Below are 26,837 nucleotides of genomic sequence, written 5' to 3'. Positions count from 1 at the left end.
CATGCCTTAAAATACATACTTGTACTTTTGAAAGAAGTTTGGAGCTTCAAAAAGTTTGGACCACTCTGCCTTACTCAGCAAAATTTCATCTGTGATAGCAAGACCTAAATTAAAAACATATTAAAATGTTTGCATGCTTCAGTCTAAGAATCTAGAATTTCAAAGATCTTAAATATACCACATGCATTCACTGTAATTCTATAATCATATTTTAACACAGCAATTTCAGTCTATGACTCTAGAGCATAAAGGTCCTTACATACATACACTCCAAACAGCTGGAGGATTTTTTTTTGGAGATCCAGGTTTCTGGTAAATTACCATTACTCTAAAATGCCATGCTCATAGAATGACTCTCCCAAAACTGAAGCGCTGTAGTTACCCGAGAGAAAAAAAATTCCCATAAGCTTTGCTTCTTGCCTTTCTAAAAAAGTTCTCCCATAAAAGAATAGCTATCTTCCCATGAGGAGCCTCTTTAGACAACACAAAAGAACTTTTCACTTGAGTTTGAAGCTGGTAGTCATACAACTGCTTCTATTTCCTTGACTTGTGTCAAATTAAACAATCCCGTTCTAGCTACTTCCCTCTAAGACCATTCAGCAGTAGCTACTCCTTCAAGTTAGCAGTACTCCTGGGATCCAGAAAAGTTTAGCGGTTATTACAAAATAATGGGCAGTTTGGCCAAAACCCTGCTCAAAGCTCTTTCCAAGTATATAAGAGCCTAGAAAGTCCTCTCATGTCACCCACTGGAGACAAAACTATTTCACTGATCATTTTACATGGCAGCTGTATGGCACTAAGCCATAAAGGCCCTGCTAAGGATCAGCTTTAAATCTTGGTTCATCTTCTAATATACAATCAAAAATAAATCGCCTAAAAAGAAATTAAATTAAGGTTTTTGAGTTAATTCTCAAATAAAAACTGTAATCAATAAATAAGCACCAAAATCCACTTCAGCAAATGCTTTCTTCACTTTAACTCCATACCCGACTACTGGGTGTACAATGGTACGTAAATCCTTCAGGTATAAAGGAGAGCATAAGCATAAACACTTACCTTGTTTAAACTCCTCAACCATGACCATCCGTGTTGAAACGGACACATTGTACGTGGAGTTCTGTTGTGGGTATGCTGGTGTAATTATAGGCATAAGATGGTACCTATCACTGGGGTTTACCTACATACAACAACAGCCAATCAGTTTCTTCAAGTACATATGCAACAGACACTTGGACTTTTTACCCCTTGTTAAACTGAACCAATGATTAAATGTTATTTCATTCATAGCTGGAGTTGAGAAAGAAAAACCATGTAAAGAGACACTTTTTATCGAAATTCTTTAAAAATTAGAGATTTGGTCTAAACTAATGGTTTCTTTCAATCATTTGGGCATGACTATTTTGGCAACCTTACTAGAAATAGTGTGCCTGTCAAGCAAAAAAGGTTCTACTTGGGCATCTATTGATGTTTAGTTTTTCTTTTTTCAACAACAGGAAAAGGGATGCACACACAATTACACTTTTGAGAAATGTCATATTACAATATGTTCTGTGTAAAACGAATTCTAAACAAGCTGGAAACTTAGTTTTTAATATACCTTTAACTTCTCAGGAGTAGAAGCTTATTAACACATGATGAAATTACATTATGTTGGTCTCATTGAGATAACGAAATGATTTAATAACTGTTATTTTAATCCATTTACTAATAAAAGTGGCGTATTTCCACAAAGTAAACTGTAAACTCCTACGAGGTTTGGAAAACTTGAAAATACACAGCTTAATGTCAATAACAAAACTTAGAACTGACTGTATTTTTGATACCGTAATAAAATAGCAAATTAATGTAGAAAATGAAATTTTATAAACCTAGAAAGCCTTATTCAAACCTAAATTTCTTTTCTCAATTAATAAAGTGCATGTTGTTAACAGCTACACTGAGTAAGCAGTAAAGGTCGTAACTTACGAAGAAGCAGAAGGGAAGCTCCTCTTTAGCCCAACCATGCCTTTGTAATCTGAATTATCCAAACCAATTTTTACAATTACATCAGAGCAATTAAAAGTGATATTGCTGAGAAGTTATCTGCCACAGTTAATATTAAGCAACAGCTTTCCTATAATAACCCAATTTTAACAGAATATTTAGAGCAAACAAAAAAAATACAGGGATTTTTAGTATCCTTTTATTTTTTTTTTAAGCACAAATGCCCACACAACTTTGACTTACAAGGAGTTCTATGTAGAATAAATTAAAATGTTAGTGACCTTGATATTAAAAACTATGTACAATTAAATGTAGTTTACAGGGTACATAATTATGCTTCTCACATCAGGACAATTATAGTTGAGATTAAAATAAAGTGTAATACGAACATGTCCACTCATACGTAAAAGGATGGGAAGTCTCCCTGAAGTTTATGCAGATGATTTTTACTTGTTATTGCACAGTGTGAATTTGTAGGGGAAAAAATAATACACTAACCCTTGGGTCCCATACAGGCAAATTAAGATTGCATTCTTCAGGCTGTTTCAATAGGACTGGATTGGGCCATTCCCTGTTTAAAAAGATTGTAGCACTTGATAAGACTATTGGATATTACCATCTATGTATTTTGTTAAACATAACAGCATTTGTGAATGTGATCCTTCTTCATTCATTTTGCACCCTTGGTATATATACAATCTTTTACTCCTTTCTGTCGACGTTAGACTACTCGAAATACTTTTCCTCTATGAAATTAACTTAAACCATTTGGTAGTTTTCTCCGACTGAAGTCAAACATCTGTGCCTCTCAAAAAACTGATAAAGCACTAAGTTAAGAAGTACTATCTCAAGACATCTGATGTGTTCACCTCAACCCTGAACAGGATAAATCCCCCCCTGAAAAGACAAAGATCCTGTCTTTACATTAGCTCCATCCAAAGACAACTGAGGATAAAAAGTTAACTCATTATAGGCAAAGAAGTATAAATAACTATAAAAACTGATGAGGAAAAATTTTCTCTATCTCATGACTTCAAGGTTATACAACATGAATACGTGTAATAAAACTCTGGGGCATGAACACGTTTTCAAGATGTGTTCTATGAATTAGCTACTTCAGTCCTTTAGAGAGGAGATTAAAAACTGGAAAACATTTACCATCTTTAATATCAAGGTTAGCTTCTTAAAAATATTATTTATTATGTGTGTGTAGCATTAAGAGAAATTCTGACATTTTTCTCATTAAACCTGGTTATATGATTAACTGCTATCAAATCCATAAATTATAGCACATGTACTGAAAAGTGTGGCACAGTTCTAAATTATAAATGTCTCCAGTAACTCTGATTTTTATAAAATAACTAGAATTATTTTCAGAGGGAGGAGGTACAGAGGCTGGCACAAATAGGGAGGAAAGACAAATCTTTAAAATCAATTCGATTAAAAACCAAGAACTCAACCTGTTGAGCCAAAGCAACTAATATGAAATGGCAATAATCTTTCATCTTACTTTTCTTAAAAGAAATAATGGCTGACAAATGTGACCATGCTGAAATGAGAGAGCTTAAAAAAAGGAAAAAATCTCCTGAGTTAATGACTAATCTCAAAGGGATGATCAATTGCTTTTTTTTTCAAGCACTTAGTTATTCTTAAAAGCTTTATATACATTTACATCTTTAATACTCTACCAAAGATAAATGGGCAGCTGAAAGCAAAAAGCAAGAAGCTAATGGCCTACAGATTTAGAAGAACTCAAAGAGTAAATTAAAAGAGGTGGTATACATAAGTTTTATCCAAAGTAACTGATATCACAACCTATCAACTCATTGGATTTTAGCAGACATTATAGCTAAAATTCAGAAGTGTATTTAGAGAGTACAAATAGCACCTGCCCTACTATCATGGGAAAGCTAGGGGAAAGGAATGAAATTTAGGCTTGCCTTTTACATACAACATGATCTCCCACAGGCTACCTAAACTGCTACATTATGAACTAAAATTTGAATCTGAAACCAGCTCCAGAAATGTCATAGAAATAAGACTAAACTTCAGTGTCTACAATCAATTTTATTTTAATATAATCTAAACACATACCATTTAGAAAATACCAAGAAAAATTTATGTACAAGAGTTGATGCTATTGCATTTGGATAAAGCTGGCAAGTTCTTGCTACTAGCATAGCCCAGGAAACACCACCGAGGAAACCTAATATATTGGAATAGATGTTGTGGCCTGTTGACAAGGGAAAAGCAAAAAGAAAAGTTAGTGTTGAACAAAAGCTTAAACATTTTTAATAAGCTAGCCAACAAATTCTGAACTCACGTTTGGCCCACAGTTTGATAGCTCTCAGGGTTAACCTGAAGTTGTCAATGTTTGGTACTAGATGTAAAATTTCATCGGTTACCCTGCAACCTGATTAATAGGAGTGGGGGGGGAGAAAAACAAAATTAAATCATCAAAGTTAAATGGTCATATCACTTTAAAATTTTCTGAGATTAATGTCAAATTAAATAAAAATTTACTTGGCAGAATCAGTAATGTTAATAGAAAGGCAAAGAAAAAATAGAAAACTTCTATCTCCCAGCACACATACTACCCTAAACCAAAGAATCTAAACTGTAATTTGCCTTATCTCAAACTTTCAACCCATAATTAAAACGTCTTCCAGTTCAGATATACTGAAGAAGGTTTGATCCAGTTATGTTTCCAAGAATTGTTCTACAAGAGCATGGTAATAAGCAATGCTAAGACAAGCGTTAAAAGGTAACCCTTTTAAATACAACAGTTGAAACGGTACAAAGGTTACCAAGATTAAAACTGAGAGTTTCATGGTGAAACCTATTAAATTAAATGTGCCAGGAATAAAGGAAATAACATAGGAAGACAACAAACTACCAGACACCCCTCTGCAATCTAACTATTCAGTAAAGCTCATTTTATTTAACTCACTGTAAACAATATGTCTGTAAAAAAACTTCATTATAAAACTTGAGTTAAAAACTGTTTCGTATTTGACCAAAACTGGTACTATGCAAAAGGGAGTAGGTTTTAACATACCGTTAAGACTTCTTATGCATCTTATATCTAAGTTTTTAAGCAGACTGTCATCTCGTAAGTCCAAGTCTTCTGGAATAGTCTGCAGTGCTAACCGTGCAAACAAAATATCAATCTAAAAAAAAACAAAACTTAACATTTTATATCTGTCAAATTATTTTTCAGGCATTTCTTTAAAAAAGAAAACACTTAGTACTTCTTAAAGCCATGATCTTCTCATCAGTTGTTAACATGAGAACACCTCCAAAAGGCCAAACAAAATTCTTATCACAGGTATTTTAATCAGATGTTAAAACATGGTTAATACTAAAGAGAACTTGTACAAATAACTACTTGTCATTTTAATCATACTAAGTTTACTAAGTTTGCTAAATACATATATACTGGATTACTTAAAATTAACTGTTTAGTTCTCCATCTATATAAACTGTGAGTTTATTATATCCTAAAAGCTGCCCAAATATAAGCCAATATGGTTAAATGTAGCCAAATATACCTGTCAGTAAAAAATGAGCTCCTTCTATTTAAGAACTTGAGTATCTATAATATTACAGTCTGTTTCTTCGACTTAGTTTTCACTAAACAAAAACAAACAAAAACTGGCTAATTTTGAAAACTTATAGAATGCAACTGACAAAATTGGGTTTTTTCCTTTTCTCAGGGAAAGGTGGAGGGCAAAGAAACTTGGCACAGATTTGGTAATTATTCCTTAGGGTATGATTTCATGGTTCCAAACTTTGAATGCTGCGAGAGAAACAAAACTCTTTTACAAGATCACTTTGAAAAGCAGTATTTTAAGAGCTTAATGTGAAAACTCATTTAAACATGCAACTACAGGACAGGAAAAAACTGTATACTTACACAAGTAAGTACTCGCGATATAGCCTAAATTTTCCAATGATACAGATTCCAAAAGTCCAGTATCTCTCCCAATTTAAACAGAAATAAAGACTATATGCTCACAAAAAAACAGGTAACTCAGAAAGAAACTCAGTGATGACACTGACTTTTTAAAATAAGTTAGTATAAAATTATTTCACAAAATGTTGAAATGGAAAGGCATTCCCTAAAATAGCATTATTTTATATACAATGTATGGATAGAAAACTAACACATTAAATATCTCAAGTAACCATCTGACTTACACCTCCATCCTGAAAAGTTTATACAGTTGAGTTAGGTCTCCCACCCCCTGCCCCCACCCCCTAAAATCTCTCTTTTGTTTGTAATGTTCTTTTTGGGAAAACAGGGCATTGTCTACATTACAGATTGTTTTATATTTATTTAAACTTTGACAATAAATCAAAACTGCCTGAACCTGATAATCCGTTACTAAATTTACTATTTTATGTCTACTTATTACGGTTTGTCATATTTCATAGAAGATAGCAATTATAGAAACCACCTCTTTTGCAAAACAATGAAGTATTATTCTTCTAGTTTCTAAAACCGTATAACCTTTGTTACCACCATCAGTGACTTCCCAGCACCATTATGTACAGCGGAAGTAACATAACAAATAACCGAAGTTGCTTCACTGTCAGCTTTGTCGCAACTATTTCCACTCTACACGCCGAAAACCGCAAAGAGAACTGCACGTCATCTCAAGAATCATATATCCTTCTCTATAAGAAAATATTTCAGTATACGTAACATCAGGTCACAATTTGCTCTCAACTTCTTAAATATTTTATTTAAATGAAGCCAAGGCAGCTCTATTTGCAAAAATATATTGTTATATTGCCTTAATAAGACTAAAGGTATATAAAATTTGCATATGGAAAAACTATCAAGTAAACCACTCTGAAGCAGCATTTCATAGTCAATATTTCATTACTTCTGGCTATATTTTAGTTCCTAGTTTCACAAGGCTCTTTTTAAAAAAAGACTAAAAATGGTGTATTTTACAAATAGGCAGTCATTTCCAATTCAAAAAAACTTAATTCTTATTAATATTACATCAACTTACCAATTATAAAACTTTAAAATAAATCAAGTTTTTAACCTACATCTATCAAAATTACACATAGCAACAGCTGTTTATTTGAACCTTACCTCTATCCCATCAAAACATAGTTTGATAACTGGTACAAATGCCTCTTCAACAGCCTGTGAGAAAATTAAACAAGTTTAGGGTTTCAGAAACTATGTGTTAGAACTATATTGGTTTTAGTACTTTCAAATGAACACAATACTTGAAATTGTTTAAATATAATTTAGTACACTGCCTAACATGGACTAGGTTCTCAGTAAACAGATTTAAGACACTAGAATCCTGAATCAGATAAGCCTAGGCTCTTGATCTCTGCCATTCAGATATGTGATGGTGGCCAAGTTGCTTAATATTTATTTTGTGTGCCTCATTTCCTCCTCTGTACATAAAATTACAGACTTACTGTTTTAGACTTGTTTGTAAAGAATAAAAATGCATGCATACAAATTAAAGGAGTCTGGCAAACTGCAAGAGTTCAATAAATTAATCGCTGTTATCATAAAACTCACTCAATTGACGAAATTAATTTTTATAACTCCTCCCCCTTTCACCCCAAACATTTACGCACTCTTAAATCTTTTACTTCTTCCTGTAATTTCAACTTTTCATAGAATGAGGTGAAAAAGTCACTTCGATCAACATGTCTTGGTGCAACACACAATGCATCAATATCGGCACCTAAAAAAAAAACCCATCAACCACTAATTACTATTACAAGAAAATTATTTTGCATCTTATCATGGTACTATTTAATGTTGAAAACCTATTAACATTATACTCTTCAGCCTCTAAAATACACCCGTCGCCTAAAAAAAAAATTACCAATACAAGAAAAACATGGCTCTAATTGATGGGACATGTTTTTCCCTGTAGCATCCTCTATTTGCAGTGGCCCAGGTGAAGTGAGAATCAAAGAAAGGTGACTCAGATAGGACTTACGGTAAGAGAGAGAATTATTCAAGAACACCTCCAACATCTTGGTGTCATTCATCACAGCCATGTTCATTAGTGAAACAAAAAATAGTTAACTCCTATATATTTTGCAATTGGTGCTTATAGGCTCCTACCTGCCCCTAAATGGGACCTATATACTTCAAGAAGGACCAATGGAAAGAATCCAAAGAGGCAGACCATGGTAAGACAGTTGTTATTAATTTGGTGCTTGATAGGACAGCACTGAGTGCATAGGAAGAGCACAAAAAAGATACTAAAACCAAAAACTGAGATCACGTAAGAGGAAGAGATCAATATGGAATCAGGTCAACACAGTCGTTTTCCTGAAAGACGCAACAGCTGAAGCACTAACTAACTAGGAAGGCATATTTGTGAAGGGGGTGAAAGGAGTATAGTTCACAGGACACATCAAAAGCAAATGCACTCCTACAGGCACAGAATAGTGGAGATGGGGAGAAGGAATAATGCCATGACAAAGAGATCACGAGACTGGCAGATACTTCTAACAGAGAGGCCAGTGGTTAATGGTTGAAGATGACTGCCTCAGACTGCCGGTTAGAATCCTAGCTCTGCCAAGAGATGGCTGAGAGCTGTTCAAGCTGTACTGCCTCTTTAAGTCTCAGACTCCCACTTGTTATGTACGACTAAGAATACTGAGGAATAAATAAGATTATGAAAACCAAAAGCATGTAAACTCAGTGTTCAGGAAAAAAGAAAGAGCTCAATAAATGTTCTCTACATTCTTACTGTATATTTACTTACACAGAGGAAAAAACTGTAAGCATAACTAATAAAGTATTAACAGTGATTGTTAATGGCTGCAGATACACTTTTTTTTTGGTTTGCTTTTTGCTTCACTATTATTTCACAACTATAATAAATGCATGGGGAAAAGAAAATCCACAGGCTCTTTTTTCAAGCTTTAATTTATTTTTGTTCTGATTTCCAGACATATTCTTCAAGCAGAGAAAATGATACAGAGAGCAGCACTGCCCAAAAGAACTGTCCAATGGATCTCTCCAGTGGGAAAAAGGTACTTTACGTGCACTGTCTAGTACAGTAGTCACTAACCATATGTCAGTATTCAACAGAAACTACATTTTTTATTTCACTTAATACTGTATTGACCACGCAGGTATAGAAGGTATCATTTTATACCTTTCCTCGTACCAAATTTAGGCTCCCTGAAGTACTCTGTCTTCCATGCAAACCTAAGCTATATAATGCACCACAAGTAATTGAGATGTCATAATTTTTATAAAATTAAGTATTCCTTCTTAAGATAATGAAAACAATATTTACCTTTTGTATGTACTCCTAATCTATAAGATCCAAATGTAAAAATTTTTCCACCAACATTTTCAATTACAGATTGTGGAAGATTCTGTTGAAGCAAACAAGAAGTTACTTTGTCAGTTTCAAATAACACTGTACATTAAAAAAAAAAAACCAAGTAAGATTTCAATGCAAATTTAAACAGAGGTACACAAATTATAAGCTGTACAATACACCAGGCCTTCATAGGTCAACCTACCTTGGAACTTAAGCAATTTACAACTTTTAATCAGGGTGCCTTTGGTGAAGACCCATACTATTTTGGAAATTTTGCCACATTTTTAGAAACGGCTATAAAAATCATGTGATTCCACAGAAGCAATGTTAGAATCAGAGATTTTTATTCATGAGGTGCTGCATAATTCATGAATGTCAGAATATAACAAAAACATATATTCTGATTGCTTAAAAGGTTATATTCAATGATTATAGCAAATATCCCACGGTATAGGAGACTATAATTTTACCATATCAAGAGTGACTTTAAGGCCAACAATGCTACATAATAATTTAGACTTTCAGATTTCCAAAAGGCTTTAGTGGGATGATTTTGAACAGAACCAAAATTACTCATAATTTCTTAGGGTGGAAACACCAGGAAGGAGAGAGAGGAATGCACTTAAAAATCACCTTCCTGACCCTGGCACTACTATAAAGTACGATGGAGAATACTGAACCACCCTTCGTGGTAAGGATGACGCCTGTCCACACAAAAAACAATCAATGTATGCTAGGTCAAGGTTTCTTTTTACTTTCCAATTCCTCAATAAAGTCTTACTCAGTAGCAGAACATAAGAGACCACTCTTCCTCAAAATGACATAAACTGTTACCAAAAACACTAAAAAAAAAAAAACTGTAAAAGTCTTCAGGGATTCCCTTGTTGCACGTTAATCATCACTTATGGAAAACAGACAACCTATATGTGTAATACTACATTTTTAAAAAGTAGACAATACCATATCTTCCTATATTTAGGTATTTTAAAAACCCACTTATAAAGCTGGCCTGGTTATTAAAATTAGGCCAGCAAGATGTGCGCAGAAACACGCCTACAAAGGAAGTTAGAAAGAAGCTACCTGAGAACACTGCTCTCAGACATCTCTAGCAAAATATTCATCTTCTGGATGAGCATTCTCTGGTAGAACTGTCCAGCATAGTAGGTACTAGCTACATTTCACCATTTGGCACCTGAAATGTAGCTACAGTGGTTGAGGAACTGAATGTTTAAATTTTATTTAATTTAAGTTGAAACAGCCAAGTGTGGCTGGCTGGTAGCTATTACCGTATTAGACATTAGTATGTTTGTATCTATTAGAAATTGTAACCCAGAAATAAAGATTTCTTAATTCAGGTCACAGAAAAACATTTTCAATTGCAAATCTTTTTTTTTTTTTTGAAGTCTCAGACTATTAGATGGCAAACAAATCACACAACTAAAATAAAATTCAAATTTTATATACATTTCCCCCAAAATATTATAAACTAATTATAACTATGTATTAAATCAGTGGTTCTCAACTGATTTAACTGGAGACATTTTTGGTTGTCACAATTCGGAGAGACTGGGCAGAGGTAATGCATCTAACAGGAAGAGTGATGCTTTACATCTTACGATGCACAGGATAGCCCCTAATAAAGAACTACGTGGTCCAAAACTATCAACAGTGCCAACATCAGGAAACCCTGTATCCAGGTCTTAAAACTAGCCAGCTAAGAAAGAAATGCCCCCTACAAAAACAGATACGTAAGATCAGACTTGTGAAGCCTAACCTCTAAAGTCCCATTCCCCAACCAACTTACTGTGGACAGAGTTAGGCTACAGAGAAACGGCCACAGACAAATTTGATTAGGAATAAGCATTCATTTCATTAACGCAAACAATTTTTAACCTCAGGAAAATCAGCAGAAAGAACTGTATCAAGAATTACCCCTTAAAAGAAACTAGACCATCGACGAGATAGTGCTCTTGTTTCACAATGAATAAATCTAAGTTCCGACTTTGTCTACAGTTTTCAACTTAAACATCTAAGAAAAAGCCTTTAAAACAAAGCTGTTTCCTACATAAGATTAAGGAAATTACTAAGTTCAATAAATGAGTAAAAATCCTTAAATTTGGACATCCTTTGCTCAGCTCAAAAGAAGTTCTTTTCAAAGTAATCATTTTTATCAGAAACTATCAATGACAAACACGTAGTACACACGGAGTTCCCAGTTTAGATAGAATACTCCAACTGCTGAAGTTTTAATCAACTGCTTGAAATACATATATACAGCTTTAAGAAAATAATATTACAAATTTGACTAAAATCAAGACTTTAACTTACTCTTCTTCTACCTTTATACCTTCTCTCAGGTTTGCTTCTACCCTTGGTTCCCTTTCCATCAATCTTTCAGCTGTATTGTGGACTAAATACACATTTTGTACTACCCTGGAAAAATGACCACTACTTATGGAATTTTTTTAATGGTTCAAATGAATTATACACAACTGTAAGAATACATTTCTTTTACCAGAAGCTCAGTCGTGGATTCAACAGCTGAATGAATTTTCATAATAAATAGGAACTCAAATAATGCTATTATAAAAAAAATACTCAATTTGAGAGTCTAATATCTGAAAATCTAAAAAATGCTCATTGTTGCAGAATTCCTTAAAAGGTAATAAGATTCTCAAATACTTAATATACATGTTTAATACATTTTTAAAGCACCTTTTGGGGTAAACGTTACTTCCGTGAAGTTTGTAAGTAATTACTGAGTTTCAGCTTTAAAGTGTTGCAACCAAAAGTATTTATAAAATCACTAAATTCAGTTTTTCCTACTGACAAAATATCTAGAAACCAAATATAAATTCTGTTGTCAATAGTCTATAACAGATTCCACGTTAAAGACTCTAAATCCACTCAGATAAGAACAAGTTATATAAGACAACTGTTGTATTCAGTTGGCAAGTTACTTTATACACAAACAAGTCCCCTTACCTTGCTTTCACTGATTTCTCGTATCCACTCTTTCACCAGGTTATTTAACTTTCCCAAAATTAAAATCCTGTTGACAGAACAAATATCAATCAAGTATCAAGTTGCTTGTTATCCTAGATCATCACTAATAAAAATGAAGAAGTTTTCAGTAAGTGGCTTCCTAAATTTTAACCAGTTTTTATTAGTTAAAAAGAAAGTACATAATAGTGAGCAATCTCTAGGTACTGCTACACTGGGTAAGGCATTCCCCTTTCTCCTGACAATTCTGTAGTACCGTACTAACCAAAAATACCACAAATCAAAATTAAGGGATGAGAATTCTAAATAGACAAAAAGATTTTTCTATGCATCACTCTTGTCTGAAACAGATGTTTTGAGGAGAATAATTCTGACCTTCTGAGTACAGAATTCTTCAAAATCAGTTTATTATGTTAATAAAAAAATTATAACCAAAAAAAAAATTATAAACATACACACACTGACCTGCGCTGCAGCTCCTCTTCCTCTTCAAAAACCCCAAAGGGCTTCAGAGTCTCAATTAATTTCTGTGTAAGCAGGCAGTCAGTCTCCTTGGGAGCTGCTAAGCTGATGGGAGAGGTAATGCCATAGTGCTTCTGTGGCAGCTGTGTTTGTGATCCCTGCGTTGTAACTGGACTGCAAACAGAACTGGATAAAATTACTGCCAAAAAATTTCTACAATTTGAAACATGACTAGAAAAACTGCTTTACTAAAATGTATTTCTAAACATAGTTGGTTCTCTGCCATAGCCCAAAAAACTTTCCTTTTAAGGCATTATTTGTTTTAAACAAAGAGTAACACAAAAATCAAGTGACCCCCCCCTAAAAAAAACCCCACAAAAACATTAGTTCTTCTCCCACTCCAAGGATATTAACTCTGTCACCATCTAAACTATAAGTAAGAATCCAGATCAAATATATTGCTAGAAAAAATGCAATCTAGGACATAAAGTGGACTTCTGAGAAATTTTACTTCTTGAAAAGGAGCTAAAATCTGTTATACTGTTATTTCTAAAGAGATGAGCTACATACAAAAATGCTATTTTACCAATACAAAAGACTCCCCAAATGGATCTTAACATCTGACTTACAAAAAACGAAACTCATATACCATAAGGCAAATAACATAAACATAACTTGGAGGGGGAGAACTAGATTCACACTAAGCTTGCTACAAATTTTGGTAAGAGATTTACACTTCAAAATGATGCTAGTCAAACGCTTTTTCCTTTTAAGAGAAATTCCAGATTTTTTACAACCAGTAGGGTTTTAATACAACCGGTGTAAAGGTCTGGCATGCTCTAAATGCTTCAGAAAACTAATTGGACTCAATTACTATTTTATTTTTTATGGGGGGAGGGTGAGGTGATTAGGTTTATTTATTTTTTTATTTTTTTAGAGGAGGTACTAGGGATTGAACCCAGGACCTCATGCATGCTAAGCATGCACTCTACCACTTGAGCTATACCCTTCCCCTTGACTCAATAATTTTTTGGTCAAACCAATTCTTGTTTTTTATTCTCCCTGTTGAAATAATGAACTTTATCAGTCAACGGACAGGGGCTCTAAAGATAAGTAGCACAATTTATTACTTAAAAACTACCTAGTCGAATAACATACAAAACCAGGTAAGGGCTTAAGGAAGAAGCTAACATCTGAACCAGTTATTTGCCCCAAATTCTGTTCCTTAAGAAATAAAGTGTTTATTTTCTATACACACATCTCTACTTTTTTTCCAAGTCTAAATATATATATATATATTTTTTTTTTAATTAAAGTGCAGTAATTTACTAAAGCAATAAGGTACCAAGAATCCTATGCAGGTTAAGTCCCACTATGTATTTACTATCTATACCTGGGTTCTGGTTAATATTGCGACTGCAGGACTGACTACGTTTTGTATTTTGTCTTCTGATAGCAACACAAACCTAAGAATGCCAGGAAGCCCAGTGTTTGTTACTAGTCACTGGGCCATATATCATGCAGTCATTGTTTCCTGAACTAGCTATGCATTGTCTCAATTTTAACTCAACTTTTACAGTAACATTTACTGAATAAATATGAATCAGATTTATCATCTCTTGCAGCAATTAATTTCTGCCAGATCACTTCCTCCTACTGCTTTAATCTAAATCACACAGCTATACAAGGCTATGTTAATTCAGAGCTGGGGATCCACATGAGCGCCAAGCACTGTCAGAAGACTAAGAATCTTAACATTAATGTTCTATTTTTCACATTTATGTAGCATCTCCTATGATTAAAGTATACAAATTAACATAAGCATAAATGCATTCATAGTATCTTGGTTAATATATATTTTAATATTTCAATCAACAAATAGTCATCATTGGGTTCCATAAAACTGGTATCAAAAAGGTGGCCCTCATAACACAGCAAACTATGTTCAGTATCCTGTAATAACATAATGGAAAAGGACCTGAAAAAGAATAATTTATATTTATGTATACCGAATCACTTTGCTGTACATCTGAACCTAATACAATACTGTAAATCAGCTATACTTCGATAAAAAGGGTAGCCCTCAAAACTACCTAACCATTCAGAAATCTTCCTTTGCACCATACTTTAATAGATTTCAGATAAACTACATATTAAGTATAAAAAAATACACTTAGCACGTATCTTAGGGTAATTATATTCTCTTGCATTGTTCACTGCTTCATACGAGTTTCTCCAAGTAAACTATAGCCCTTTATGACCTAGGGTTATACTTTTTTTTGTTTTTTCTGTTTTTTTACGTATTTTTAAAAGTAATTTCAACATAAGTAGAGCCAGAAATGAAATCATTCTAGCTAGACTTGGTTCAAGTAAGAAAGCTTCAAGTAAAGTGTAAACTGAATTCATTTCTTCCTAACTTAAAACAATAAACCTCTACTGAATTGTTCTGTTTTGGTTTTTGTTTGGTTTTGAGCAAGTAATAGTTCTTCTGCATTCTTTCCCTTTCTGAGGGTGCTAAATACATCACCAATTGATTCTGGATCATCAACAAAATATGAACACCCACTCTCTGTGAGGTTAAGCTTTCGTGCTTATCTTTCAAATTTTGTCTTTCTCAAATATTCAGGTTTAGAACTGTCACACAAAAAAACAATGCTTGGAAAGCCTTCTGTCTACTTCAACTATATTATCAGAATACTGGATACAGACTCAGATTCCTAAATTCACACCAAGTGTATCCACCCTAATTTGAAAAAAATGTTGATGTTTACATTAGTTTCCACATAACATTTTGATAGAACAAATCATACACAAGTTGCAAACTTTTATTTATTCAAAATGTAGTCACATCATCTAAGATAAAACCAAATTTCCTTGTCCTATCTAATTCAAGAAAGAGTTTGGAGCACTTATATCTATATGTATACATGTAGAACACATGTCTAATACAAGTGTACATACAGAACATATACTAATTCAAGAACACATATAAAAGAAATAAAAATAAATCACAACCAAATAAAAGGAAAGAAACATACATACTCTGAAAGGTACAAGATAAACTGTGCCTCCAATATAAATGGCTTAATCTTAGCCTAAGTGGTTGGACTAGGAATTCTAGGCTGTCAGATGCTCCGAATGTCCAAAATGCCCCAAGTAGAAATGCTGGCTATGATTGAACTTTGAGTGGAAGAAGCAACTTTTTCCATTTAATTTAAATATCAGAAATTAAGTAGAGCGATAAAACAATTTTAGGATCTTTTTGTTTTTGTTCTATTTCTAATGAAACAAATACACACACTCCAATATTGGGTAATTTGAAGGATTCTACTTACAGGTTTTTCTCCTGGAACCATACACCAGACAGCTATCAATTCCAAGAATGCAAAGCTCTTCCTCCCATTCTTGAACACATCAGACACCTGCCCATGTCCATCACTTTCTAGAGACATTTTTACCAGTACTTAGTTTATTTTAGACATTATTCTATTTTAAAAATAACTTCTACAATTGTGTAAAACAATGACAAAATAAGTAGGTACTAAGCCACCATACTTGTGATCCATTAAAATGTCTCTCCGGTTTTCAATTCAAGTATCAGGAACACTTGTGCTTCTTCTGAGCAACTGGCTCATTTTCATCTCATGAACATATTTGTATTTACCTTTAGGATACTGCCTGAAATCTTAAGAGCAAAACCAGTGGCCTTCAAGCAGGTTCTTTATTCTACAAAAATTCAAAGAAATCACTATACTTCTGTAAAAACTATTTTATTACCCTAATTTCTTGCTGTTTCATATCTCTATCCTTATTCTTCCTTTTCATCCATCTTTAATGCAAACATCTTGCTAGTTTTTAACATGTGATTAAATCATTCTTAAAAGTCTTAATCCTTTCTGGACCGAAGCAAGATACAAATACCTACACATACAGTACATACACGAATTTTGGGGCCCCTCAAAATTACAAATGACAAACACTCCTTTCCTCACTGCACTTTTCTGGGGGTCAAGGAGGAAGAGGGCACAGTACTAAATACTTTCAGAATTCTTCTCTTAGAACATAGGGTGTTTATTAATACTTAAAATTTTCATCAAGGGAAAGCTTACACAGAATACATGCCCACCTTTCCTTCATTATTATTTTTAATTTCAGCAATATTCTGTGTAACAGTTCCATTCCAACTGCACTTGTTCTGACTCTCGGCATCTTGGTTCTACTTTCTACTCCCTTGCTATGCCAGTCCACCATCCATATTGCTACCAAGTGTATCTTTCTAAACCACAGCTTCCTTGACCTTCCTTGACCTCTGGTAATGGCGTTCAAAACTCTCCACAAAATCTGCTCTCAACTCAAAAGCAATCTGATGAAGTAGAAAAAGAGGAAGCAGGTCTGATTCTACTACTAAATATATCACTCTGGTTTCACTTCTGTCAGTAGTCTTATTATTCCTGGCAAGTTGTACCCCTATGGATTTTTCTTAAAATTTATTGTATCTCTTCTCTGCTTTGGATGGCAAACTAGGAATTTAAAAACTGTTAACATGTTTCTGACACCAAAGACCAGTTTCCAAACATAGAAAGTTTTTAAACAAATACTCAAAAGGTCTCCCCTTTCCCCAAGCTAGGCTGCCTAAGACCCACCTCTAATTAGGATAAATATTTAGGTACTTAGAAACAGCAACATTCTTGTGAAACTGGCATGTGACTGTAGCCTACTTATTTCAGCTAAATACTTGTTTCAAAAGTTTAGGCATCCAGTTTAACCAACGTGTAGGTTCTGAAATATCAAGAACCACTTTGGTAAAATAATTACAAACAGTGCAAATTCCTATGATTTGCTAACTGTAATTTAATAGCCATATATTCAAAACAGTCAAAGTATAACCAATCTTTGGAGATATTTTTATTGACAACCATTTCAAGTCAGTAAGGAAAGCATCAAATACTCAAATGAAAGACCTACATTAGTACTTGTTTTTGCTAGCTAAATGAAACCCAAAGAGGATTTTCACTTTTATGGAAACCAGGCAAAATGCAGAAACAGCGTTCAGCATTTGTTTTGCAGCCAGCCATTTCAGAGGCATCATGCACCCTGAGCAGTTAAGAGTGGCACCACCAAGCTCCTTCCCCAGGAAACACGTATACTCAACATCAAACCACCACAGCTTTGTTGTGTCTGTGAGCAGCTATGCTTTACCTCAGTTTCTTCTGTGCATCTGTTAGAAAGATGTGTCCTAAGGTAATTACTTCTTCACTTTATGCCAAAGTTCAGCTTACAAAAGGTCTCATAGGACCACTCTACTTTTGGACAACGAGGGAAACCTGTATTCTTAATACATTCTTAGATCAACTTTTTAAAAGTTTCACTGCAAAGCAAGTAAGTAAATTAAGACAATCATTTTTTCTGCCAGACTGGAGAAAAACAAAGCTGATGTACATCTGGTAAAAATAAAAGACTTATTATAAACCTCCAATGTTGGTGCTGGTATAAGAAAATGAGCACTCTTATCTATCACAAAGGAAGTGAACTTGGTACATCATTTTAAAAAGCAATTTGGCAATATTCAATAAATTTTTTTAAAGCTTATGCCTAGCAACTTCACCTCTAGCAATCTATCTTACAGAAAAATACTAGGATACAGGACTCAAATTGAAGACTCTGAAGTTGGAATATATCCTCTTTAATTTACAACACATTTTTAATATATGAAAGATTACATCAAAGTACAAATTTCCAGCCACTCCTGGTGTAGAAATATAATGGATTAGAAGATAGGCCAAACATGGGCCTAAAATCCTGTAGAGCAACAATAAACTTGAAATGAGCAGTGTCTACCCCAGTGTTATCCCTTAGAGAGGGGGTATGCTTGGTATTTGTAAATAAATACCTTTCTTGATCCCACAGATTCTGGAATTTGACCCTTCTCATAGGAATAGCACAAGAAGATATCCAAGGTCATTCTCTGGAGCACTATATACAGAGCACTAACAAAATGGAAATTACCTAAATATCTATTAACATAATACAGGACTGCCTAATTCTTACAAGTTATACTATGCCATATAAAAAGAATGAGGTAGTTATCACATGTAGTAGCATGGAAAGATGCCCACAATATGACAGGTGGAAAAAGCTGTAAAACATAATTATGATAATAGCTAGTATTTATTGAAACCACAACATTATTTCAGGCGGTGTGTCAAGCACCTTACATTATTTCCAACTGTTCCAACGACTCTATTAATTGTCTCCATTTTACAGATGAAGAAACTGAAGAGAGAAAAGGCTTACCTAAATTCACTAGGCCAGGGTATGATCTCAGGCACCTGACTATAATCATAGCCTCTATGGTGAAGTGCCTCTCTATATCTTTGACAATAGTCTTGTATCTTTAAAAATTACTTGTGTATTATGTCTATACATGTATAGAAATAAACCAAGCTGAACTGATATGGGAGAATTTCATTTTAAAAGATTTTGTTTCAATTTGTTAAATTGCTTTTAAATATAAATATTAATGAAGTCATACAAAAGTTGAAAATCACCTAATTATACTTTCACCATTAAGCTTGTGATAGTAGAGGCAAAAATCACTCCCTAAAATCATTTCTTGACACCAAAAAAAACCCAATATAAAACAATAATTAGCTTTTTAGTTTATGCTAATCAAAACATGTTTTTTAAAGAAATGAATACAATAAAAACTTTAAAGTAGATTTTTCAGTGTAATACTTCATGATTAGAAAAATACAAAGCAAATCATGCTTTACAGATGGCTCCAGAAAACTGCTAAAGTATCCAAGGTTATCAAACTTCATCAATCCAATTTTCCTAAAAGAACCTTTTCCTCATTTAACTTATTTTTGTCAGAAAGCATACTATTTATTAGGCTGAAATTTACTGAACTAGGATTCTAAATATGTATGAAAGACAATGCTAAAATCAGGAATACAAAGATAATCTCTGTTCTCAGTGACCATCTAAATTTGGTCTGGGATTCAGATCCTTGAACAACAGATGAATGCAAAGTAAAAGCTTAAAATAAATATTACAGAAACAAAGAATCAAGGCTATGCCGAAGCAAAAGGTTAAGGAGGTGTGCACTCTAAATGACTGGGAGAAGGGGGAAAGGGCAGTCTAGGCAGATGACTAACACACAAAGGAAAGGACGACAAATCACCAATGGTGTTTTCCAAAACAGTTAAGGTTTAACGACTTTGCATCCCAATTTAAACAAAGCTACTGATGAATCCCTGCCCCCTCGTATGCTGCATTTGGAATTGGGTGGCCCATGATACTAACAGTGTCAACGGCCTCAAAACGTGTAGCTCATAGCCAAAAGAAAACACTATCATTTCTTCCTAGCTTTAGTCAGTGAAGTTAAAACTGAAAGCTTAATTTACTTGATATCCTTCGTTGGAAGCAATCAGATAAATCACAATAACATCTAATGTAATCACAGTATAATCTGCTGTTTAAAGGCCTTAACATCAAATATAATGTGCCCATTCGAATTAAACAGGGAAAAAGGACACTGAACAGAATAGGAATATGGGATCTCTCTAAAGTATCTGAATGTGCATTAAATATTAATGCTTAGCAGAAATAATACAATCTCCTCTTTCATAAGAGGTTTAATATGTATTTTAATTTTACTGGTAGCTTAAGAGTCAAGCATATAATCAAGACAATGTATTTGCTCACTAAGAAATTATTCTGAGGATGGCTAATTCACCTGCCATCCTGTGTAAGTGGTACTAAACATATTTAGAACCTAACTCTAGTCTTAAAATATGTATTCCAGGTGGATCATCCAGCTGGTATTTAGCAAGCAGCAGCAGAGACTCAAACACAGATGAAGGAATAGTTTATGCCCAAGAGGAATAAATTATGGTGAATCCCAAAGCCAAACTGGAAATACACGGTTGATTATGCAGAGAAAAAGTACTTGTTATTCAGTCATAACAATGCCAGGTTATTTTTCCTTTCCTCCTAAGGGCACTTGCAACTGTCCCCTTGCCCTCTCTCCAAGAGGGGCTAGAAGTAAAAAAAACCAGCCAAATCACAGCACTCCTGCATCAATATTTGTCAAGCACAACTTGAAAATGAAGGAAATGTAACTACATAATCCGGAAAAGCATAAAAGTGTATCAGAAAAGAAGAGTCAAAATATATTAAATCATAGTATTATACACATTAACACCAGGAAATGCAATTTTGATGTTTCTGATAACCAAAATGACAAGAACATTATTCTTAAATAATAACTTAAAAACTAAAAAAAAAAAAAAAAAAAGAAAACTACTGTGGAATACAAGCTGGTTTCTGAACCATATAGACGAGAAAACAAATTTGAAAGACAATTCTGTGACAGAAGTGGAATAAACATTATCTAATTTAAACTCGTACATTTTTTTCTTCCCCAAGTTCTTACATTTTCACAAAGGAGAACACTGTAAAATTCTGCAAACTTACAATCCAAAGACTGTACAACAATCTTCCACAGAACTTGATTTTGAAAATTAACTCTACTTAAGACATGTAAACAGACTCCAATCGAGCTAAGGAAACACAGTTTCCAACAAGGTACACAACAGGAAAGGTATAGTACTAGAGTGAGAATGGAACATGGAACCTAGAGTTCAATTAAGCTCCTATCTACAACGGAGCACCCTTAAGACCTCAGATAAGTGATGACTCTGAGCCTCAATTTAACCAACTTTGAGAATCACTATCACCTGCAATGGTGTCATTTGTGAATTATAAACTGACACTACAATTATTTAAAACCTGCTAAACAATCAGAACATTGAACATACAAAATAAAAGACAAGCTTCTCCAACCCAACCAAAAATGAGAAATAGCTGGGACTCCAATTGGCCTCATTTTGCCTAAAAGTAACTTTCATAAACCTGCCTAGATTTAACTGAAGGTGAAATTTAACTGTAATGCTAACTTAAAGTTGCTGAGTTACCAAGGAATGGAATATTCTGACAAATCAAAACATTTTAAAAGTTGTATGTTTTCAGGTCAGAAGGCTTGGAGCAGAGGTGGGGGTACGTGGGGGATAGGTGTCAGGGAACAGGAACTGAATAGGCTTATAAATTTACTCAAATCCAAAACCTTCCTTCTGAACTTCTCCATCAAAAAAACATGAACTGAAAATGCTGAAGCTAAAATATCACATTTCAAAACCACAGCCAACATTTATTAAGCAGTAAGCAATTCATTACAAAATCTAAATCTTAAAATCTGAGAAACAAAAATCTCTTTCCTAAAGGTTATCTAAGACATTGTTTTTCATTGACAACAAAAAATGTCTTTCAATCATGTGTGTGTCCATTCCTCCAAACTGTGTTCAAAAACCACCAGAGATGCTATACTAACCACCACTGGTAACAGCAGCTTTGGAGAGCTGTCAGCTACTACCCTACAGCAGCAGGTCTCAAACTTTTTGGGTCTTAGGACCCTACAACTCTTAAAACTTACTGAGGACTCCAAAGAGCTTTTGTTTATATGGATTATGTCTGCCAATATTTACTGCATTGGAAATTATAACTGGGAAATTTTTTTAAATGTCTATTTATTTTAGTAACAAGAAATCTATTACATGTTAACATAAGTAACTTTTAAAAAAAACAACTTTTCCAAAACAAAAGTACTCAGTGAAAACAGCACTGTTTTACATTTTTGCAAATCTGTTTAATTCTGACTTAGTCAAGGGCTGCTGCTTCTGCATTCAATACTTTTCGATAAGTTGTTTCCGTAACTGCACATCAAGAAAACCTGGCATTATATCATTATAACTGGAAAGGAATATTTCAGGAAGACTTTTCAAATAGTGGATATTCTTCTTTAATATTACACCAAAATGCCACAAGTGGTTAATTTCTTAAAGATTACAGTATGAAAGCAGAAATCACATCAATAAACCCTTCGTACTCTTGCAATAAAATCCATTGGTCCACCCTGCACTTTAAATGTACCTTTTTAACCCATGTATGATTTTATCACATTATGATTGGTGGTTTGGAAATGTGGGTTCACTGAAGATATGCATATCTTCCAAATGGTAACATATTATCATACAGTATCAAAAAATGCTCATCAAGGGAGGATATAGCTCAGTGGTAGAGTACATGCTTATCACTATCATGCACAAGGTCCTAGGTTCAATCCCCAGTACCTCCATGAAAAGTAAATAAACCTAACCTTCCCCCCACCAAAAAAACTGATAATGCTTGCTTAAAGGAAAAAAAAAAAAAAGAGTTCATTAATAATCACCATCAATCTAATCACAAACTCTTTTACTTACTGGGAGGCTGTCAAGCTCACAAGGACAGAAAAAAGCATTTCAAAATTCTAATTTTTGCTTGAAAGCTCAAATTCTATCATTGGCCACAAATACTCAGTTGTTTTCTTTAAAGAGACAGGGTCAATTCATTTTTCAAGTAAATGCTAAGTAGTCAAATATGAATATCCATAGTTCGTAACTTGTTCTTTCAGGTAAAAACAGAGCTCCATGAGAAAAGCACTAGCTTAGCTCACATATCACTCATGTGCTCTTTGCAAAACAACCATCCTCCTTTTTCGCATACAACTTTGTGTAATTCCCATTTTATCACAACTTATTTAAAAGACAAACTCAAGGGTCAAGACTTAATAAAATCAGTATTTTTTTACTGCTTCACAGAGGCCTGTTTTTCCAAACTCTGTGTGTGTATATTGTAGTAATACAAAGACAACTAGTAGAATACGGTGCCCTGCCTCCATTCTTCCTAAAGCAGGAGCAGCATTACCCACCACTGCTTTTGCACAATTGGTTCAAACATCAACAGAGTAAAAAAGACGTACCATGTCAATATTACTGTGAAAACAGTTTGGATTTTATATACTCCCCAAAAGGATCTCAAGGACCCCCAATGCCCAGGCTTCTACAAATCACACTGAGAACCACTGCTACAGTGTTACTAGCCACCAAAAGGTCCCAGTTCTGCCTGTTAAGAAACTACTCAAATTCCCTCTTCTTTGTGACAGCCCCACAAATACTTGGAAAAAAAGCTACTGTCTCCCCCAGGTCTTGCTAAATACCTCTTCCAATAACGTCAACAACATTCTACAAAAGTGGCATGAATGCTAAGTCACTGATTGTCTACTCTCCTTAAACTCTTTTTATCACCAGTGTGATAGCCAGAACTGAGTTAATAGAAAATAATGATCTGACCAGCATGGAGCAGGGCAGAAATCAGAATACAGTTTCCATAATAAGGGTATTACTCTAAAGTAAAGCAGTGATTCTCAACAAAGAGGTTTTGGCCCCCAGGTATATCTGGCAGTATCTGGACATGTTTGGTTGTCATTACTGAGGAGATGGGGGGTGGGACTCCTGAAATCTAGTAGAGGTCAGGGATGCTGTTAACACACTAATATAGAGGCTTGCCCCCTGCAAGGAATTATCAGCCTAAAACATCAGTAGTATCAACATGAGAAATCCTGTATTAATGGATCCTGAGACTATCAAAACTTTCAGAAGCTTCATCATGATGGGTCTTAACCATACCAGTCTTTCAAAATTATGTATTTAATTACATATGCATATGGAGGCTTGTTCACAATGTTTTGTAATGACCTGTACTTCAATAATCTGTTTTGATTTCATCCATTCTGACAACTCATCTATGATCTACACTTTAACCCCACCCACTCACCCAAAGTAACAGAACAGGCATACCAAAAATGAAAGTGGAAGTCAAACACAAGATAGCCTGGGAATCACAATTCAGAACATCAAAGAAACAAAATTAATGACACCAGAACATGAAAAACAAAGAAAGCAAATTAATGATGGGGAAAAAAAGCCTATTTAACTAAGTAGTCTTTGGTCTTTTTGTTGTATATTTTGAAAGTAAAACACTTCGGGTTAAAAATAAGAGGGACAGCTAATGAAAAACTGGTCATACTATTCACATTTCAAGAAACACACGAGAAAGGCAATGTCCATGTGTGAATCTACTGTCTTCACTTTGTCTTCTATTTCAAACATTTGAACTAACTTCCAAAGAATATGAAGCACTTATATCTTTAAAGGAAATGTACACCTCCCTTCCTAAAAGAATGTTGGGAAAAAGTAGGTATAAAAGTACTTTTACTTTCTAAACAGAAAGACAGATTAAATTATTTCTTCACTAAAGCGTTGTAAGAAATACATTTCCTAGTACTGATCAATTTTTAATACTGACATGATTATTAGAAAGAGAAGTCCCTTTTCAAAAATAGCAATAAAATGTGAGCTAACACAAAGAAGTCACATGGCACTGCTGCAACATTTAGGTTTATTTTAACTGCTGCTGAATTTTTTTTTTTATGTCACAAAAATCTTGCTTAGACTCAGTTCTCATAGTAACTCTTATCATTCCACACAAGGATGAGTCAGTTAACAGAGATCTTGCAGACTACAAGATTTTTAGGTCTGTATAACCAGTTAAAACAAATATTCTCATTACAGAAATATGTGGATAGGCTTCTTAACAAAATGACAGGAATGGGTGAGAAGGAGCACGAAATTCCTTTTTAAAATATCCTGTAAAATGCGACAGATGTCTTTAAAGCCTGTGTCAAAGTTAAAGCCTCACCTGTAAAGAGAGACACACATGTAAATAAAACTGTAAAACTATAATCAGTGCTATCTGCAAAAAAGCTTTTTTCCACGTAAAAAATACTACAATAAACATCAGGTGTTACATCAGGTGTCTAGAAACCCTAAAACCTTCACGCTGCATTTGAGTAAAACTGCAAGTGTCAATTACATGCTTCGCTTTGAAGCTACAAAGAAAATTCGGTCCCTCGTCTCTTACACTTAAATCTTCAAAAATGGGAGAAATGCAGTCTCACTATTTAGGCCTCTACAGTGCTGTATGTACGCAGGAAAAAAAAAAAGGCTGTAATCTTTCGATCCCAACAATGTGTTCTCAAATTACATTCCATTCTTTGAAAGAGAAAGAAAGAAAACGAAAACTTTTTAAAAACCCTATAAGGAAAAGAAAGTATAAGACGTAGGCCCAGTAGAGATGAGAAAGCACAGATAGACCAGCTTTAAGTCTACAACCAGAAGAACAAAAAGTATCACTGGAGATGCAGAGAGAAGGAAGCAGGATGAAATCTGGCTAACCTATCAAAACAAAACAGGGAGGGCAATACACAACACAGGGCTTTTCGAAGGGGGCACCCTGGAAAGTGCCCTTTTCCTAGCGATTGAAAGCCCGGGGAGCAGTTCTAAAAGAGGGGCTCGGCGCTCAAAACTGGGTGCTCATGCAAGCTCAGACGTGGAAGTGGGTTAACACTGGCCACGATTTGGGCATTTCGGAAACGGCAAGGAGAGGGAGGCCGGGAACAGAAGCAGCGAAATGAGCCGAAGAGGCGCCGGGGGGCGAGCCCCAACCCCGTGCGCAGACCCCGCGAGGAGCAGGGCCTTCCTCCCCAGCCGCTGGGCACTGTTTTTTTTTCCCCTCATTTCTCTAATAGGACGAGGCGGAGAAGCAAGAATAGTAGGGTTAGAGGTTCCTCTGAATCTTCCGGAAGGGGAAGGCCCCCAGCCCCACGGCCGCTGAAGCCAGGAAGGGGTGGGGGGAAGCGGGAACGAGCACAAGGGGAAGTGCGGCGACGAGTGGGAGAGGAAACAGGAAGAAGCCCCAGTCCCGCCTGCCTCCCCCCCGGGGCGAGGGCCCGGCTCGCGCGCCCCCCCCGCCCCCCTCCCTTGACGCCCCCAAAGCCCCGCCGGCGTGCGAGAGAAAAGAGAATACAAATCACTTACAACGGCATCGTCTCCTGCGCCGGCACCGCCCAGTCACTTCCCCCCCGCAACCGCCGCCACTGCCGCCCTGGGCATGATCCACTGAGGCGGGAGGGAGGGGGGAGCCTACCTCAGCCCTGGGTCCAACCCCACTCCCGCACCCGCTCCCGCCGCTTTAAGCGCTTCTCCTCCTTCCCCTTCGTCCTAACATGGCGCCCGAGCGCTACCACAGCAACGTTCTAGAACCGCTGACGCCGCCACG

At 35.1% G+C, this 26,837-nt stretch overlaps 1 protein-coding gene across 9 annotated transcripts in view; it reads right to left on the bottom strand.

Moving 5' to 3' along the window:
- PAPOLA (poly(A) polymerase alpha) overlaps positions 1-26,828 on the bottom strand; it is a 53,421-nt gene extending 26,593 nt beyond the window's left edge. For 4 of the 9 annotated variants that reach the window (XM_032482585.1, XM_032482587.1, XM_032482589.1 and 1 more), the window contains exons 1-12: positions 26,597-26,824; positions 12,786-12,956; positions 12,303-12,369; positions 9,288-9,369; positions 7,600-7,709; positions 7,094-7,147; positions 5,042-5,153; positions 4,307-4,396; positions 4,078-4,216; positions 2,482-2,554; positions 1,057-1,177; positions 20-104 (exon numbers count right to left, since the gene is read on the bottom strand). In XM_032482585.1, coding sequence (XP_032338476.1) covers positions 20-104; positions 1,057-1,177; positions 2,482-2,554; positions 4,078-4,216; positions 4,307-4,396; positions 5,042-5,153; positions 7,094-7,147; positions 7,600-7,709; positions 9,288-9,369; positions 12,303-12,369; positions 12,786-12,956; positions 26,597-26,604 — 1,112 coding nt within the window. In that variant the 5' untranslated portion in view covers positions 26,605-26,824. Of the gene's footprint in view, positions 1-19; positions 105-1,056; positions 1,178-2,481; positions 2,555-4,077; positions 4,217-4,306; positions 4,397-5,041; positions 5,154-7,093; positions 7,148-7,599; positions 7,710-9,287; positions 9,370-12,302; positions 12,370-12,785; positions 12,969-16,117; positions 16,225-26,596 lie in introns of all 9 variants that reach the window. The other 5 variants (XM_032482586.1, XM_032482588.1, XM_032482590.1 and 2 more) reach the window with 3 other exon arrangements.
- Positions 26,829-26,837: the final 9 nt, after the last annotated feature.

The sequence above is a fragment of the Camelus ferus genome, chromosome 6 (genome assembly GCF_009834535.1).
Source record: "Camelus ferus isolate YT-003-E chromosome 6, BCGSAC_Cfer_1.0, whole genome shotgun sequence".
NCBI lineage: Eukaryota > Metazoa > Chordata > Mammalia > Artiodactyla > Camelidae > Camelus > Camelus ferus.
The sequence above is the reverse complement of the archived record's forward strand: the minus strand, read 5'-3'. Positions and strand labels throughout refer to the sequence as shown.